Raw genomic sequence first — 16,429 nt, forward strand, 5'->3', positions numbered from 1 at the left:
TCAGCAAAGTGGTTCTAAGTGCCACTTTACTGATTAGAAGACTGTTTATTCGAGTTGATGGACTCAGCAGGGGGGTCTTTGAAATTACTTTTGAGCTTGCAGGCGATGCCTCCTGACAGCCAGTGCTGTACAAGACATCAGACATGAAATTAGGACTTGTGACCAAATGGGCATAAGTGGAGGTGACAGGTACACGTATTTGTGCAGATAGATAATGTCAGAACCAAGTCCCTGGCCAGTCACAAGGGGTTCTTAGTGCCTTAGTTAAACGCCTTTGGTGATCATGATTGAAAGGTGGAAACCATTGAGTGAGGCAGTGCAGATGGGGCCCTTGGAACGCTTTCAGCAGAAGCCAGAAGGACCAAGCTTTGTGAGCACCCTCAACAGAATAAGGAGTCTTATAGGGAGATCTCAGTTCTGCAACTAAATCACTTATTTTTACCCTGAGCAAAACAGTCAATCTCAGTCGCCCCTTGCTTTCAACAAGGATGATGATTACTGCCCTACCCCAGACACTGGTGCTTGTTAAAATGATATGAAAGTGTTTGAAAGGTTTTCCTTAAAACTGCTCCGAAGACTAATACAGTGTCATTGTTGTATGTAATTCACAGGTAAATGAGGACAAAGAAAGGTGAAAATAATTCGACTGGGATCGTAGGAAGTGAAACAATGGCAGCTGTCCCTGGATTGCCCCAATTGCTAGACTGTCTTCTCACTCCCTCCTTCCTCTCAGCCCCACTTCTCCCCACCTGTCCATTCATTGTCCTCATTCAGACATTACAAAAAACCCACAAATTTCTTGTCTGCTTGGGCTGGGACAGTTGATCCAGTCTCAGACACCAATACTTGTGACTCCATGGCTGTAAGCACCACTCTTCAGGTGTGCTGATTCCAGCGGTCCTAGATTTCTCTGTTTTCTCACAACTGACATCTTGCCTCTTGTAGATCCCAGCTGTCGTGGGGGAGAGTCGTGCTCTGTGCTCTGTGGAAAGTGCCACCCGCAGCTATTTCCAAGGGGTGAGTAGCACACAAATGTTCCTGGGAGTTGGGGGCAACACGTTTGCTGCTCAGTTCAAATTACAGAACTGTTACTCCACACAGCATCCCAGACAACCTAAGATATAACCTTGCCTCGGGGATGGGGGGAGGGGGGGGCTCAGGTTGGTTAAGCTTCTGACTCTTGATCTCAGCTCAGGTCCTGATCTCATGGTTTGGGAGATTAACCCCCGCATCAGGCTCTGTGCTGACAGTGAGGAACCTGCTTGGGATTCTCTCTCTCCTCTGTCTCTCAAAATAAATAAAATAAACATTAAAAAAAAGATATAAACTTGCCTCTGACTTTTCATGTGATAAATTTCTTTGGCAGAGCTGATCAGAAACAGCTAGAAAAGAAAATGAAAATTCATTTGCATCTATACTAGAGACCAAAGTCACGCTGGAAACACATCTAAGTGAGCCATTGTTTTTCAGGTGTTGAGCCCAACAATCAAAGAAGAAAAATTCCTCTCTTGGTTACAGTCTGAGCCTCCCATCCTCCTGTGGCTCCCAACGTGCTATCGGCTATCTGCCACTGAAATGGTCACTCACCCTGTTCGGTGTAGAATCTGCAGGAACTTCCCAATCACTGGACTGAGGTATTCATCGGTATTTTGCAGACAGTTCTTCTCCAAATGGGTCTGGGGGTGGAGCTGTGTCTCTCCAGATTCTTGTTGAAGTCCTCACACATCTGGAACTCAGTTGATATTTTGGGGTCAGTCAGTAATTTTCTGAATGAGGGATCTTGGCTGACAATAAATTACATTTTATCTTCTATAATTAATGGAATATTAAATTCTTCCATTGACACATCGTCTGATCAAGACACATTTTTATTTCTCTAAGAGGAAGAGGTGTTTTCTTTTGTTACAAAAGACATATGTAAGTTTAATTTAAATATTTAAATAGTTTGGAGCTATTCATAAGAATTGCAGTAATAATAATAGTTTCTGAAGTGTTGAGTGTTAGGCTGAGTGGTTCACGTGGATCATTTCATTTAAGGACTTGTTAGAACCTCTATAAAAGGTGGCATTATTATCCCCAATTTGCAGAGAAGCTAAATGACTTGCACATGGTTAGCAAGTAGCAGATGCTGGCAATCTGGATCCAGAGTCCCTGCCTTGCAACTCTGATGCTATACTGCCTCCCAGTGGAGACAGCTGGGAACAAGGTCTCAGGATCCAAAGGAATAATCAGGTTTTGTGGGGGCAGCTCACACCAGACCTTCGCTCTGCCTGGAGGAAAGGGCAGATTTGGAAGCTAGGTTTGAACATTCAGATCTTTCCACAGCTTTGAGGATGACAGAACCCCACCTTAGGAAAAGGGTGCTGTTGGTCTCCCATAAAAAGAACAATAGGGGCACCTGGGTGGCTCAGTCGGTTAAGGGTCCGGCTTCGGCTCAGGTCATGATCTCTCAGTTCATGGGTTTGAGTCCCGCGTCGGGCTCTGTGCTGACAGCTAGCTCAGAGCCTGGAGGCTGTTTCGGATTCTGTGTCTCCCTCTCTCGCTGACCCTCCCCTGCTCACACTGTCTCCCTCTCTCTCTCTCTCTCTCTCTCTCAGAAATAAATAAAACATTTTTAAAATTAAAAAAAAAGAACAATGAAGTGAAATTAAAGTGGTTGAAAACTTGAGGAGGAAAGAAGGAAACCAGCAAGTCTAGGCCAGGCACAGGGACATCATTGTCATGGTGAATGAACACAGGTAGGGGCTGAAGGTGGGGTAGGACAGATTGCTGAGAAAACCCAGCTGCTAACAACAAGTCAAAGAAAGCGGTGTCCAGAAGGGGCAGGAGTGAGGACTCGGGGACTCTGTTCCTCTTCTCATCCTATCCTTCCAGATCTTAAGTAGTTTACCCAGATGGTAAATGTGCTCCCTGTGGCTATACATTATATCTGCTGGGTCCACTGCCCATCTGGAAATCAGGTTTTAATTTTGCCAAGAAAATGAACTAGGTTTGCAGAGAATCCTGAGGACATGGTGAAACTTCGCTGATCATAACTGTATAAAACACACAAATGGAAAGGACTGTTGGAGACCAAGCAAACCAAACCAAAGAAATCTCCATACTACAGTGAAAGATAACTTCTTTTTATATTGGACAGTGGAGGAACATGAATATGACGCACGATGTTATATGCAACCAATAAATAAGTATTAATTAAGTAGTTACTACATGTCCTGCACTCCACCAGGTAGAGAGTTCACTTTGCAATTATATAAAACATAACTTTTAGATTGAAATAGTTTAAAATTATTTTGTATAATATAATGCAGATATTATTATTCCTGTTTTACAAAGAAGTCTGAAAGAGTTTGAACGACTCAGGTCATAAGAAGGCAGGAAGCAAGAAAGGCCATGCTCTAAATTTTACACTACGTCACTTTCTATTGAGAATGAAATTAAGCTTCCTCTTAGAAATGGCTTCATGCAAACCATCTTTCCTTCTAGGCATCCAAGACAATGTACAGTTCTCAGAGATGCAGAGAGCTGGGTGACTTGCTCAAGGCCATTAACCTCTTTGGACTTTGATTTCTTTATAAGTAAAATCAGGAGAGCTGGATCTAATGGAGTGCTAGACTTCTTCTAACTACAACCTTCTGAGTCTGTTAGAAATAGAATGTATTACAGTCCTAGACTTAAACTTGTGTTTTTGGCTCTCATAAACTCCAACAATAGCCTCAAGGCTTTACGTTTTAGTGAGATTAAGAAGGTCATTTTAAAGCAGCAGTGTTTGCAGATTTGGAGGTAGCAGGAAGAGGGCTAACGCTTAACCTTCTAAGGAAAGAGAAGGTACGAAGATCAGAGACTGTTCATAAGCCAGTGTTGTATTTAGCAGGATGTGTCATGTTCATGCTCTGTAATAGCCATGTAAGGTTGGGATGAGATTGGGGGAAAAGCCCAAACTTGGTTCTCTCTTGGTAAAGGCATCAACAGATCGATCTCATCATCCACACTACACCTTTTCTCACATACCTGTAGGTAGATTCTGAGCATAAAGGGATTAATTAATGCAAGGTTAGGGTCAGTGTATTGCCCCAGATGAGTCAATTGCAGCAATATGGTAATGCTGATAAAGTAGCCAGTACAGGTGGCTCGTCAAATAATCCTATACAAAATATTATGTTATACATTTCACGCAAACAGCAATTATCTTCCCTATTATGCATGTTGAATAATTTTCAAAGCTTTATAAAAAACTTGCAAGGCATGAGAAAGAATGAAATCTGGCCATGTGTAACAACATGGATGGACCTTGAGGGTGTTATGCTGAGCGAAATAAGTCAGGCAGAGAAGGACAAATAACATATGTTTGCACGTATAGGAGGATTAGGAGGAACTTAACGGAGGACCATGGGGGAGAAGAAGGGGGGAAATGGTAGGGGAGAGGGAGAGAGACAAACCATGAGAGACTCTAGAATGCTGAGAAACAAACTGAGGACTGATGGGTCTGGGGGGGGAGGGGGGAGATGGGCCTGGAGGAGGGCACTTGTGGGGATGAGCACTGGGTGTTATATGGAAACCAACTTGACAATAAACTATTGGTAAAAATTTTAAAAATAATAATAATAATTTAAAAAAAACTTGCAAAACCAAGAAGGCAGGGCTTACCAGTCCCATTTTCCTTGTGAAGAAACTAAGTCATTCACTTAACTTCATTCAACTCATTTTATTTAAAGCATTCAGTGTACCAGGCATCCTCGAAAGCATCTGACTTTAAGTTCCCATGCCACGGTCACTGGTAATGGTGGTGTGTGTGTTCAAACTCAAGCCTCCTGCACCGGCGGTCTATCCCAGTGGTGAAAATAGCTGGATCTCCATTCAGGTGGTATCTCTGGGCTCAAAGCCTAGTTCCACCTCTGACCAAGCAGTTGTGTGACTGTGCGCAAGTTGCTTACATTCTGATTGATTCAGTTTCTGAAAAAATGAGAATAATAAGAATGCCTTACCTTAAAGAACTTTCATGGGGACAACTGTTAATACATGTATACTGCCTGCCCTTTAGTAAGTGTTCCAAAACATTAGCTACTATTCCAGCCATTCGATGCTACTTATGAATACGCTACATGGAACGAGGTGTCAGGGTACAGCAGCAAGCAAGGGTTGCTGATGGCTGGTCTCAGGGAACTTGCATTCTTCTGCTCTGCCTTCCAAGGACTTTGGCCAGAAGACCTTCTGCCACCTGGCCTCTGGGGTGCTCCAAGTTTTGATTCCTCTGTTCTTCAGAATAATTAGTGGGTCTGATAGATTTGACGTGCTCTAAACCCTCCTTCTTGGCTCCAGCCTCCTTACCTCACTCCTTTCTGTCTGGGACTTCATCCTCGTTGATCTGCAGCCCAATGGCACACTTCCTCCATGAAAACTTTTCTGACCTAGCAGCCCACAGAGGTCTCCCCCTCTCTCCCTCTACGGCACTTGCCTTCCATGCCTTGTATTTGGCACATAATCACATATTGCTTAACTTTGCCAGTTACTACCACAAGCTTCCCTATCATCTCTCTGCAGCAAGGCATGATATTTGAAGAGTACAGAGGTCTTGTCATATTTCTTTTTCTGTAACTTTCAAGGCACAGGTTGAAAATTCAAATGTTTACAGGAGCTAGGCACGTAGTCTACATGTGGGAAGTAGGCCAGGTAGGGACTGTGGTGAGCTGGAGAGTGTTATCTCCAGTCTAGAAGGAGTAGCTCCCACTTTTCCCTCACCTATTGTTATTGATGAAGAAGACAGAGCTTTTAAACCACCTATACTGTATTTGGAGAAGAGAATTAAAATATCAGGAAAAAAGTAGAGATCCCTGATCTTTGACAAACACTATGATTCCACTCAAATATCATCAGAAGTCACTGAACCGTAACTATGAGTCCTTACCAGCCCTCCCTGATATCACCATATTACGAGACACCCCCTTTCCCACAGGGTCTCAAGATCCCCCGCTCTGCTGACCACAGGAAATGTAAGGGAATGCTCCTAAAGGAAGGACGGCAATGTTGATGTGTTAAGAAGCTTGGATGTGCTGGTGGCTCCCCTACACTGCTGTTGGAGGAACTACCCTCCTCCACTGCATTTCTTTCCTACAGACAGAGTTCTAGAAAATCACAAAAGTATATTTTAAATTCTTTATCTATGGCTTTATTTTCCCCAATACCATGCAGGAACGCAGGTCCAGTATTATCATATCTTGAAAATTTTCAAGAGAAGTCAAAAGTCAGAATTTACTGAAATCTTCCAGTTTGTTTTAACTTGACAACTAAATTCAAAATATTTGAATGCACTGTGTTATCACACAAGATGTGACTTCAGGCTTAGGGGTCTATCTTAAGGGTTGTAGTACACAGTACCCTACATTTAGAAAGTGTTTGGTATATTTGAGGAAGCATGAATCAGACTTCTCTACTATAGTTTGTTGGATAAACTATGTTAAGATAAAGCTGTATTATAAAAAAAATACTATCAAAAGAAGATTTATTTGGTTAAAAAACATGTCAGAGTCACTTAACATGCCTACAAAGTTTGGGAGAAATTTTACACTTCCTTGATAGCTGAGATATCTCCTGTATGTTCTGGGGTGCTCATTCTCCACCCTAACATTACTTTCTTGGCTCATGAACTAGTTGTGATGTTAGCCTTCCTTCCATTTTAATTGGCAGATACCGCTGTCTGAAGTGTCTCAACTTTGACATCTGCCAGGCGTGTTTCTTATCCAGTCTTCACAGCAGGTCCCACCAGAAGGCCCATCCTGTGCTTGAGCACTGCGTCCAGGTAACATTTAAGGCAATATACCTGCCATTCATGAATCGTACTGGCTACAGCAGTTAACAAACTTTCCCTCCACTAAAACCACAGATTCTGCTCCTTTCATCCACAATAATATTTAAGACGAAGGAAGCAGTGGGACGCCTGAGTGGCTCAGTCAGTTACATGTCCAATTCTTAATTTCAGCTCAGATCATTCAGTTTTATGAGTCCAAGCCACCACCCTCCCCCCTCCCCCCGCCGCCACCCATGGGCTCTACGCCAACAGCATGAACCTACTTGGGATTCTCTCCTTTCTCTCTGCCCCTTCCCCACTTGCGCTGTTTCTGTCTCTCTCCAAATAAATAAATAAACTTAAAAAAAGACTAAGGAAATAAGGAAATGGCAAACTCAACCTTAAAAATCTCTCAATATAAATATGCTTTCCTTACATCATAGATTTTATTAAAACCTACTGGGGACAAGAAAAGGCCAAAGAGCACTCAGTATGAAGCCACTGGTCACACACTCTATTGCAAGACAATATCTGAGGAACAAGAGGGGAGAGCTTTGGGACTGGATTCAAAGAAAAGGCTTTGATTTGGTAAAAATGACAAAACTAGGCTTCTAGTTACCAATGCCCTTGGAGGAAACTTTTCTTTTAGCATGTCTTATCCTGAGCCCTAAGTTTCCGGTATTTTTGTTTTAGGAAAAATGAAAGAAAAAGATTACTATCTCAGTTTTGACTGAAACAATATTAAACTAAGACTTCACAGCTGCCTTTCAAATGATTTTTAAAGAAAATCTAAATACTCAGCAAGAGAATTCAGGTCTTTTGAAGAGACAAGAGAAATTCGAGTAGTAAATTTTAAGCAAGGAGCGTTTTCATTTTCCCAGAAAGAGCACTTTCTACCCATTACGAAGTTCCCACGAATCCATTTCTCCATATAGATTGTGTCATCCTCAAACACGGCAGTGGTGAAGGATGCTGATTAGCTAGCTTCGCAGAGGACAGCTTTCTCTTGTTCTCTCTTTAACACGAATGGTCCACAACAGTCAAGTGCTTGGATCTTGCCAAAAAATTCCGGTGGGCATTGTTTTATGAAACTTAAATAACCCAGATGCTGGGTTATTTGTTGGCCTGGGGAGAAATAGGGCTTCTTGATGTTAGACTGACACCATGTGGTCACCTTGTTATTACACTTCAGATTTTAAGAGCTGAAAATCTTTTCATAAAATGCCTCATTCCTTTGTTCCCTTTGGCAGAAGTTCTTAATGTGGGTAGACTTCAGATAGTCTGTGAATCCACTGATATTTTGTATGGAATTAAATGTATGAGCCACTTTTCTATAGATAAATCCACGAGTGACCATCGAGTTCTGAAAGGAATCCACACCCCAAATGTCAGCAGCCCTGGACCCTAGCCCTGTTTCATACCCCTTCTAGCTTTAGCATTCCAGGTTACTGGATGGTTCTAAGGAAGAGGGGCTATTTGAGTAAATTGAGTGATCTTTATTTTGGAAACTTACATTATGTGGACAAATAGACAGAATGTAAAGAAATTCAGGTTGTAAGGAAGTAACATGATTTTTCTAAGGACATAAAAGTGAGTGAAATAACTCCAAAAACTTTCATGGTGGCCAGTCCACTCAAGTAAGGAAAAAAGATGATGTTTAGACTGATAGGACCCCTTTTTAATGTTGGCTGTCCCAGCAGATGTCAGCAAAGGAGAATACAAAACTCCTGCTCAGGACCCTCAGAAACAACCTGCTCCAAGGGCGCTGTGAGAGAAAAGAAGCTTTAAGAAGGCAGTGGCTGCTGGACCAGATGACTCCAAAGGACACGACTGACCACACACAGGCCAGGTGAGTGAACATGAGTGACAATCCTTCAGCGCAGCCTCCCAGGAGCCTGGGGACCGAATTATGCAGCTGGCACAGCACACCCACACAGCTGCTCTCATAATACAGGCAGTAAGGAATGTAGGACATGGGGGGGGGGGGGTTAGATGTGTCTCCCCTCCAAAAATGATCTTTAATTTTAAAATAGAACAAGAGGCAAAAGTACTTTTAAATGGCCGATCCGATCATTTAAAATTATTCCAACTAAAGGTACCAAACACAGAAGAGTTTTCACATTAGACTATTTGAATAACTTTTTATCCCTAGTTTTTGTCGGTTTGCTTTTGAAAGCCTAATTTAGAATTAATAGTTTATTTTTATTAAAAAAGGAAAAGAAAGACACTCAGAAGCCCATCATGCACAGATGGGTACCAGTCACATTTTAGTATTACCAAAGCAGGAAGTATGCTGTAGATATAATTGCTTTAAGTTTAATCAGTCAATTAACTAATTTAGAAAGAGCATGTAGGGGAGGAGCAGAGAGAGAGGGGGGAAGAGAGAATCCCAAACAGGCTCCATGTTGTCATTGCAGAGCCCCATGGCGGGCTCAGTCCCATAAACCATGAGATCATGACGTGAGCTGAAATCAAGAGGTGGACACTTAATCGACTGAAACATCCAAGTGCTCCTATAGATAGAAGTTTTTGATCCTTCTTTTCACCTACATTAAATGGAGAGTATTTCCCCTGTCATTAGTTTCCAAACTATTATTTTTAATGGCCTCACTTTCCTCCTTTTAAGGAAGTATCATAATTCGTAAACAATTCCTCATATCATTGGACATTTTGGTTATTTTCAAAATTTGCCCCCCCCAAAAAAAATTCTGTAGTCAACATCCTTATACATGCATCTGTCTTAATATTTTATTAAGATAAATTTGCTCAAAACCATTCAATCAAAAGTTGTGAATTTTGTTAACCCTCAAAATTCAGAATGCCAAATTGTGCTCCAGAGGGTTATCTCAGAGCGTGCCCAGCACTACTGGTATATGAGGTAGCCTATCACCTACCTTCAGATCACCAGCCTAAAGATGACTTTAAAAAGTCTTTGGAATGGGGGCACTTGGCTGGCTCGGTTGGTGGAGCATGTAACTCTTGATCTTGGAGGATGTGAATTTGAGCCCCATGTTGAGTGTATTTGTAAAAACAAAAAAAAATCTTTAAGTCTTCGTGATGTTAATTTTGGAAGTAACCACCTCAAACTTTAAAACTGTAGAAAGTAAATGAAAGAGATACTGTTTCCATGGGCTTGTGATCATCAAACTTTTGGGAGAAAAAAACCCAGAATTATTAGTTTTACCTACAGAGAGTAGAAGAAGGGATCAATTTAAATCAGACCAGTATTCACTTATTAATTTCTTTTGTAATCTTCTAATCTTGTCTCAGACACCCACCAGCATATTTCTATCTCAATCCCAGACCCTATTTCTAGGGTCATTTTGTCACTTTCCAACCTAAATATGTTTTATAGTTCTTTCCTTTAAAGGAAAAACTACATGTTAACATTGCAGTTAGGTCCCATTTATTATGCCTGTGTCACATTTACCTAACAGGTTGTATCAATAGATCTTTAAAGTTAGAGGATTTGAAAAAAAATAAATAAATAAAAAATAAAGTTAGAGGATTTGAGTATCTGGATGTATATCTTTAATATAGTACAAAGATATCAGGTGTCAATTCATCTGTCTTCTTCAAGACAGATTTCACCTTTCCAAGGCAAAGGAACAAACAATACAATGTGTTGGTTAGTCATCTGGATTTATTGGACACTTGAGATCTAATAAAATTCCTATGTTCTCGTAGTTAGAACACAAAGACCCGTACTCTTAATTTTATTTCTTTTGGCTGCTGAGGCCAGACTGATGTTTTAAAAAGCACAAATTTGATGGCATTTCTCATGTGCCCATATTCCCTAAACTCCTATGTCTTACATCCCTCCACCTTCCTCCCATTGATTTTAAGCTAAAAACTAAAAGTTGTACTGACTGAGAGACACCTGGAAGGCTCAGTTGGTTAAGCATCCAACTTAGGCTCAGGTCATGATCTCATGGTTGATGGGTTAGCCCCTCATGGGAGCTCTGTGCTGACAGCTTGGAGCCTGGAGCCTGCTTCAGATTCTATGCGTGAGTCCCTCCTCTGCTTGCACTCTCTGTCTCTCTCTCTCTCAAAAATAAATAAACATTACAAAAATAGACATTATCCTTAAAAGTTGTAATGACTTAGAAAAGTTCTGCATATTTTGGGGCCCTCTGAGCACCTCTCCAGTTTCATCTCCCCACCCCTACATTTTCCATGCTCTAGCACTCTGTTCTTTCTGCTCCCCACAAGACTAAGCCAGGTACCCACCCTCTGAAGACTTAAACCTTTACTTTAAGGAATTGATACCTCTCATTCCTAAAGACCCATAGAAGTCTTTGCTCATATGTCATCTCATCCATAAGGCCATTCTTGATCACTTACCATTTCAGCCTCATCCCCATGCTGGCACTCCAATCCGCCTCTCTTGCTTTATTTTATTTCAGAGCATTGCATCAGCACCTGACATCCTATATATTTTACTTTTATTTTTTGTTTGTTTGCTATAATGTAAGCTCAGGAGTGGAGGTGGAGAACCTTTTATTGTTTCCAGCTGTATTTCCAGAATCTGTAACAATGTCTGCATTTGATAAATACTCCATAAATGTTTGTTGAATGATTGGCTGATAAACTGAATAATACAACAATGGATGTGTGATGAAGAGATTGATGGGGGGTAGTAAGGTAGGTCATGAGCTCTTTTGAATGGAGCATGAGAGGAGCACCTGGGTGGCTCAGTCGGTTGAGTGTCTGACTTATGCTCAGGTCATGATCACATGGTTTGTGGGTTTGAGCCCTGTTTTGGGCTCTGTACTGACAGCTCAGAGCCTCGAGCTGTTTTGGACTCTGTGTCTTCCCCTCCCTATGCTCCTCCCCTGCTCATGCTGTCTTTCTCTCAAAACTAAATAAACATTAAAAAAAAAAAAAGAATAAAGCTTGAGAAAGTGTCACAAGACTGATTACACAGTGTTGGGAGAAGGTAATGAAGTAATTGAGCTTTGCCCTCAGTCAACTGTGTGGCCTTGAAGAAGTCATTTCATGTTTCTATGACTGTTTCTTCACTTGATAATAAAAATAATCTGTCCTTTCTACTGCGAGTAGTATCAGCAGAGATAAGAGGAGGGAAGGAAATTGCAAGCACTATGCAAAGTTAAAGGTTTTTTAAATGTCAATGTGTTCTACGCTGTCCACCCAAATACAATACAGTATTCCCCAAAGTAAAATTCTTACGTAATAATTTTCAGTTTAGCTTAGATATTAATGAGTTCAGAAATTCTGATCAGTGGCTGATCTAGGAGAAATGATGAAGAATATTACTATTTGGTAATGTGATAATAGGCAGAAACACATCCCTGATATCTGTTGACATAATAGTACTGATCATCATCTAAGAGATTGATGATTTTGCCAAGTGATAATACTAAAAGTTCATTCATTGGTTCAGCAAATATTCTGCAAGGTGATAAGTCTCCTCCCTTTCAATGTGAATTCATTCACTTTAAATATAATAGTTTACACTGAGAATATTTTCACTTATAAAAAACATAACTGAAAGCCAGGTGCCAAATACCACCACTGTTATTAAATATTTTGGGAAGTTCTTGCAAATATAATTAAAAAATTAAAACAGTGGGGGCGCCTGGGTGGCTTAGTCGGTTAAGCGTCTGACTTTCCGACTTTCGCTTAGGTCATGATCTCGCGGTTTGTGGGTTCGAGCCCCACGTCGGGCTCTGTGCTGACTGCCAGCTCAGAGCCTGGAGCCTGTTTCAGTCTGTGACTCCCTCTCTCTCTGACCCTCCCCTGCTCACGCTGTCTCTCTCTCCTAGAAATAAATAAAACATTAAAAAAAAAATTAAAACAGTGAAACAGACAAAATTACTTTCATTTGCAGCTAATATGATTGTAAATCCCCAAGAAAGTTTAAGTAACTCTTGCAAAAACTGTTAGAATTAATAGGCTTTGAATGGTGGGAAATAAAATATACATGCACAAATTAATAGCTCTGTACTATGATAACAATAGCCAGCTAGAAATTTTGTTAAAATCCCATTTACAGAACCTGTAAAAATTATTTTAAAGAGAAACTAGAAAGAGCGCCTGGGTGGTTCAGTCGGTTGAGTGTTCGGCTTTGGCTCAGGTCATGGTCTCATGGTTTGTGGGCCTGAGCCCCAAAATTTATTTATAACCTTAAAATCAATACTTGCAATGTCTTCCTGGTCATTTGCAGACATGTGCAGAGTGGCAAAATATTTGAGTTGCCTACTGCACAGCTGAGGTCAAACTGAGAGTCTTTCTGCCTTTTTATTTCAGCTTTTATACCAGAAAAATGTCCTTTTCACATTTTTGTGCACAATTGCAAATTGCCAGCAAACATTGTGCTGCATTGTTGTCTGCTGTTCCTAAGTGCAAAAAGGCCATGACATATGTGCCTTAATAGGAAAATGTGCCTCAACTTTCGTTCGCGCATGTGTTATAGTGCTATTGACCATAAGTTCAATGTAAACAAATCAACAGTATGTATTAAATAAGGTGTCCATAAACAGAGACACACATAAAACAAAGTTATATATTGAGTGGATGACAAAAATGATCTGACCAGAGACCAACGAGAACCGAACACTGTATTTCCTCTTGGAGCCATGGGTCAGTCTTCACTAAGTCACAGTGACTATGTAAAACATAATGGCCATCAATGAGAAATGCATTGTTGAATAGAATCACAATGGTTTTAAATTTTGATAAAATGATTTTGAAGACATTTTGAAATAATAAATTGTACAAGAGTATTTTAAATTATAAAATTGAAGAATAGTGGGAAGGGATGTTTTTCAACAGATATTAAAACTTACTGTAGAACCACTATGACCAAATAGTATTGTATAAAAAAAGAATGGACATGTAGATATGTGGATAAAAATACACAATTTAATTATTGATCCAAGCATAAAGGGGAACCTAATATATGATAAAGGTGGTGTTTTGATTCACCCAGAAAAGGATGCAAAGTTGTCTATGCATCTGAAAGAAAGCAAACTGGCCCTTATTTCATCCCATTAACTAAATTCCAAATTGTTTGAAATTTAAATTTAAGAACAACTGTATGTGTCTTCCTGTCTCTCTGCCCCTCTGCTGCTCACACTCTGTCTCCTTCTTTCAAAAATAAATAAACACTTAAAAATATATAATAAAAAAGGGGGCACCTGCATGGCTCAGTTAGTTAAGGTCGTGATCTCATGAGTTGGAGCCCCACATTGAGCTCTGTGCTGACAGCTCAGAGCCTGGAGCCTGCTTCAGATTCTCCCTCTCTCCCTGCCTCTCCCCTGCTCGTACTCTGCCTCTCTCTCTCTCAAAATAAACATTAAACATTTTTTAAATTTTGTAAATGTAAAAACAATTTAAAATAAAAATACTAAGCCTGGGGTTGGAAGAGATTGTCCTAAGAAAGACAGAAAAGGCACTGTGAAGTAATAATATGCAGATATAGGGGCACTTGGGTGGTTAAGCCTCTGACTCTTGATTTCAGCTCAGGTCATGATCTCACTCAGTTGTGAGATTGAGCCCCACGTTAGGCTCTGTGCTGAGTGTTGAGCCTGCTTCAGATTCTCTCTTTTCCTCTCTCTCTCTCTCTCTCTACCCCTACCCCCACTCACCCACTCTCTCTCTCAAAATAAATAAGTAAACTTTAAAAAATAATAATACACAGATATATATATGTTATGCACACTTAAATATTTTTCTGTGGTAAATGATATAAAGAAAGTCAAAAGATAAACTTAGAAATAAAAATATTTTCATGAATAAGAAAAACTATGTGATAGAAAAGCCCTTGCAAATTGATCAGAAAAACTCAAAAAGAAGGAGACGGACAGAGAAGGGGAAATGAGGAAGAAGAATATGAGGAAGGAGAAGAGAGTGAGGAGAAAAATACACCAAATATATAAATAGGCAACCATAGAAGAAGTATTGCAAATGGCTATTAAACACCCCAAAATATTCTCAGTCTCACTAGTGGCTAAATTAAAAATTAAAGGAAGAATGAGCTACCATCATTCTATAACAGAACGGCAAAGAGCGAGTGAATAACCACAACCAGTGCTGGTGAATATGGAAGAGAATAGGTGCTCTGAAATTTAGTAGGAACACAATTAGCTCCAGACTCTGCAGAAAATAATCTGAAAAATGTCCGTTTGTTTGTTCATTCAAATAACCTGTAACTAACACTCTTCTGGGCTCTTAGATACATCAGTAAACAAAAGGGACAAAGATCTATCTCTGCTTTCAGAGAGCTTTCATTCTAGTGGCGAGACTAGACGATGAAAAACAGGCATATTGTTGAATCGTATAGTATATGAGAAGTTATAAATACTAAAGTTAAAGAAAAAAGAAGGACCAGGTAAGAGGTACCAAGACTTAGAGGGAGAATTGGTAGCACATTTAAATAGGGTAGTTACAGTGGACCTCTGTGAAAAGTCACATTTGAACAATGCTTTGAAGCAGGTGAGGGAGTGAACCCCACAAGTATCTGAGAAAAACCCTGCAAATTGAAAAGACGGGCAGCTGGAAGTGGAAGTGTGCTCGGCAGATCCAAAGAACAGCAAAGAGGCCAGTTTGGCAGAACACAGCAAAACAGACCAAAGGGATGCAGGGCTGGGGGCAAAAGTAGAAGCAAGGTCATATCATAACTTCCTTAATGTTCTTCTAGTGTTCCTAGTTTGAATTTTGAGTTTAAATTTCAATCCATTTTGGAATTTATTTTAGCAAGGGTCTGGCTTTGCTTTCTTTTAGACGTATAGCCAATTTTGCTATCTTTTCCCCACTTCCTTAAAGCTACCAACTTTGTCACCTATTAGATTTCCTTATATACTTGGGTTATTTAAGAGACTTTATATTCTCATCCTCAGATCTTATGGGTTAGTTCCATCTCTACTAAACTATATGGGCATGGCGATACTATAGGGAGGAGCAGGAGAAAGTAACTATGATCTGAAATGGGGAGGCTGTTGCTCGAGCAGGCTTGGCGGGGGGGGGGGGGGGGGGGGGGGGGGGGGGGGGGGGGGGGGGGGGGGGGGGGGGGGGGGGGGCGGAGATGATCAGGAGTTCAGTTTGGGATAGATTAAGATTGAGATATCTCAGACATCCATGTGGAGATTTTGAATGGGCAGTTGCCCATTCATGGCTGGAATTTGGGGCAAGTCTCCTGGAGGTAGAAATTTAGGAGCTGTTGACACAGATGGCTCTTTGAGCCATGCCATTGTGTGGGATCACCAGGGAGAGTGTAGACAGAGAAAAAAGGTGGATAGGGGACTGAACCCTGCAACAGTCCACATTACAAAGTTGGAGAGCAGAAGAAAAGCCAGCAGGGGAGACTGAGAAAGATGAATGATCTGGGAGGAAAAGGAAGAAAATGAGGACTCCTGGAAGATAGGTGAAGTGTTTCAAGGAGGAGGGTGTGGTCTGCTCTGTCAAATGCTGCTGCCAGGACAAGCAAGAATTGGCCTTTGGATTTTGCAGTGAGGGAACCATCGATGACCTCACAAAGAGCAGTGTAGGACGGCGGTAGCAGCAGAAATCAGACCAGAGGCAGTTTAGGAGACAATGGAGCTGAGGAATTGAAGATACCAAATAAAATTCTTTCCAGGATTTGTGACAGCAGAGGGAGCAAAGAGTTAGTGTGCCTAAAGTGGA

At 40.8% G+C, this 16,429-nt stretch overlaps 1 protein-coding gene across 1 annotated transcript in view; it reads left to right on the forward strand.

The window, feature by feature from the left end:
- DYTN (dystrotelin) overlaps positions 1-16,429 on the forward strand; it is a 54,186-nt gene that overhangs the window by 14,092 nt on the left and 23,665 nt on the right. Inside the window, exons 7-10 of the mRNA XM_039217502.1 lie at positions 946-1,017; positions 1,471-1,634; positions 6,685-6,796; positions 8,485-8,633. Coding sequence (XP_039073433.1) covers positions 946-1,017; positions 1,471-1,634; positions 6,685-6,796; positions 8,485-8,633 — 497 coding nt within the window. The remainder of the gene's footprint in view (positions 1-945; positions 1,018-1,470; positions 1,635-6,684; positions 6,797-8,484; positions 8,634-16,429) is intronic.

This window comes from Hyaena hyaena, unplaced genomic scaffold, assembly GCF_003009895.1.
Source record: "Hyaena hyaena isolate Hyena2069 unplaced genomic scaffold, ASM300989v1 scaffold_698, whole genome shotgun sequence".
Lineage (NCBI taxonomy): Eukaryota > Metazoa > Chordata > Mammalia > Carnivora > Hyaenidae > Hyaena > Hyaena hyaena.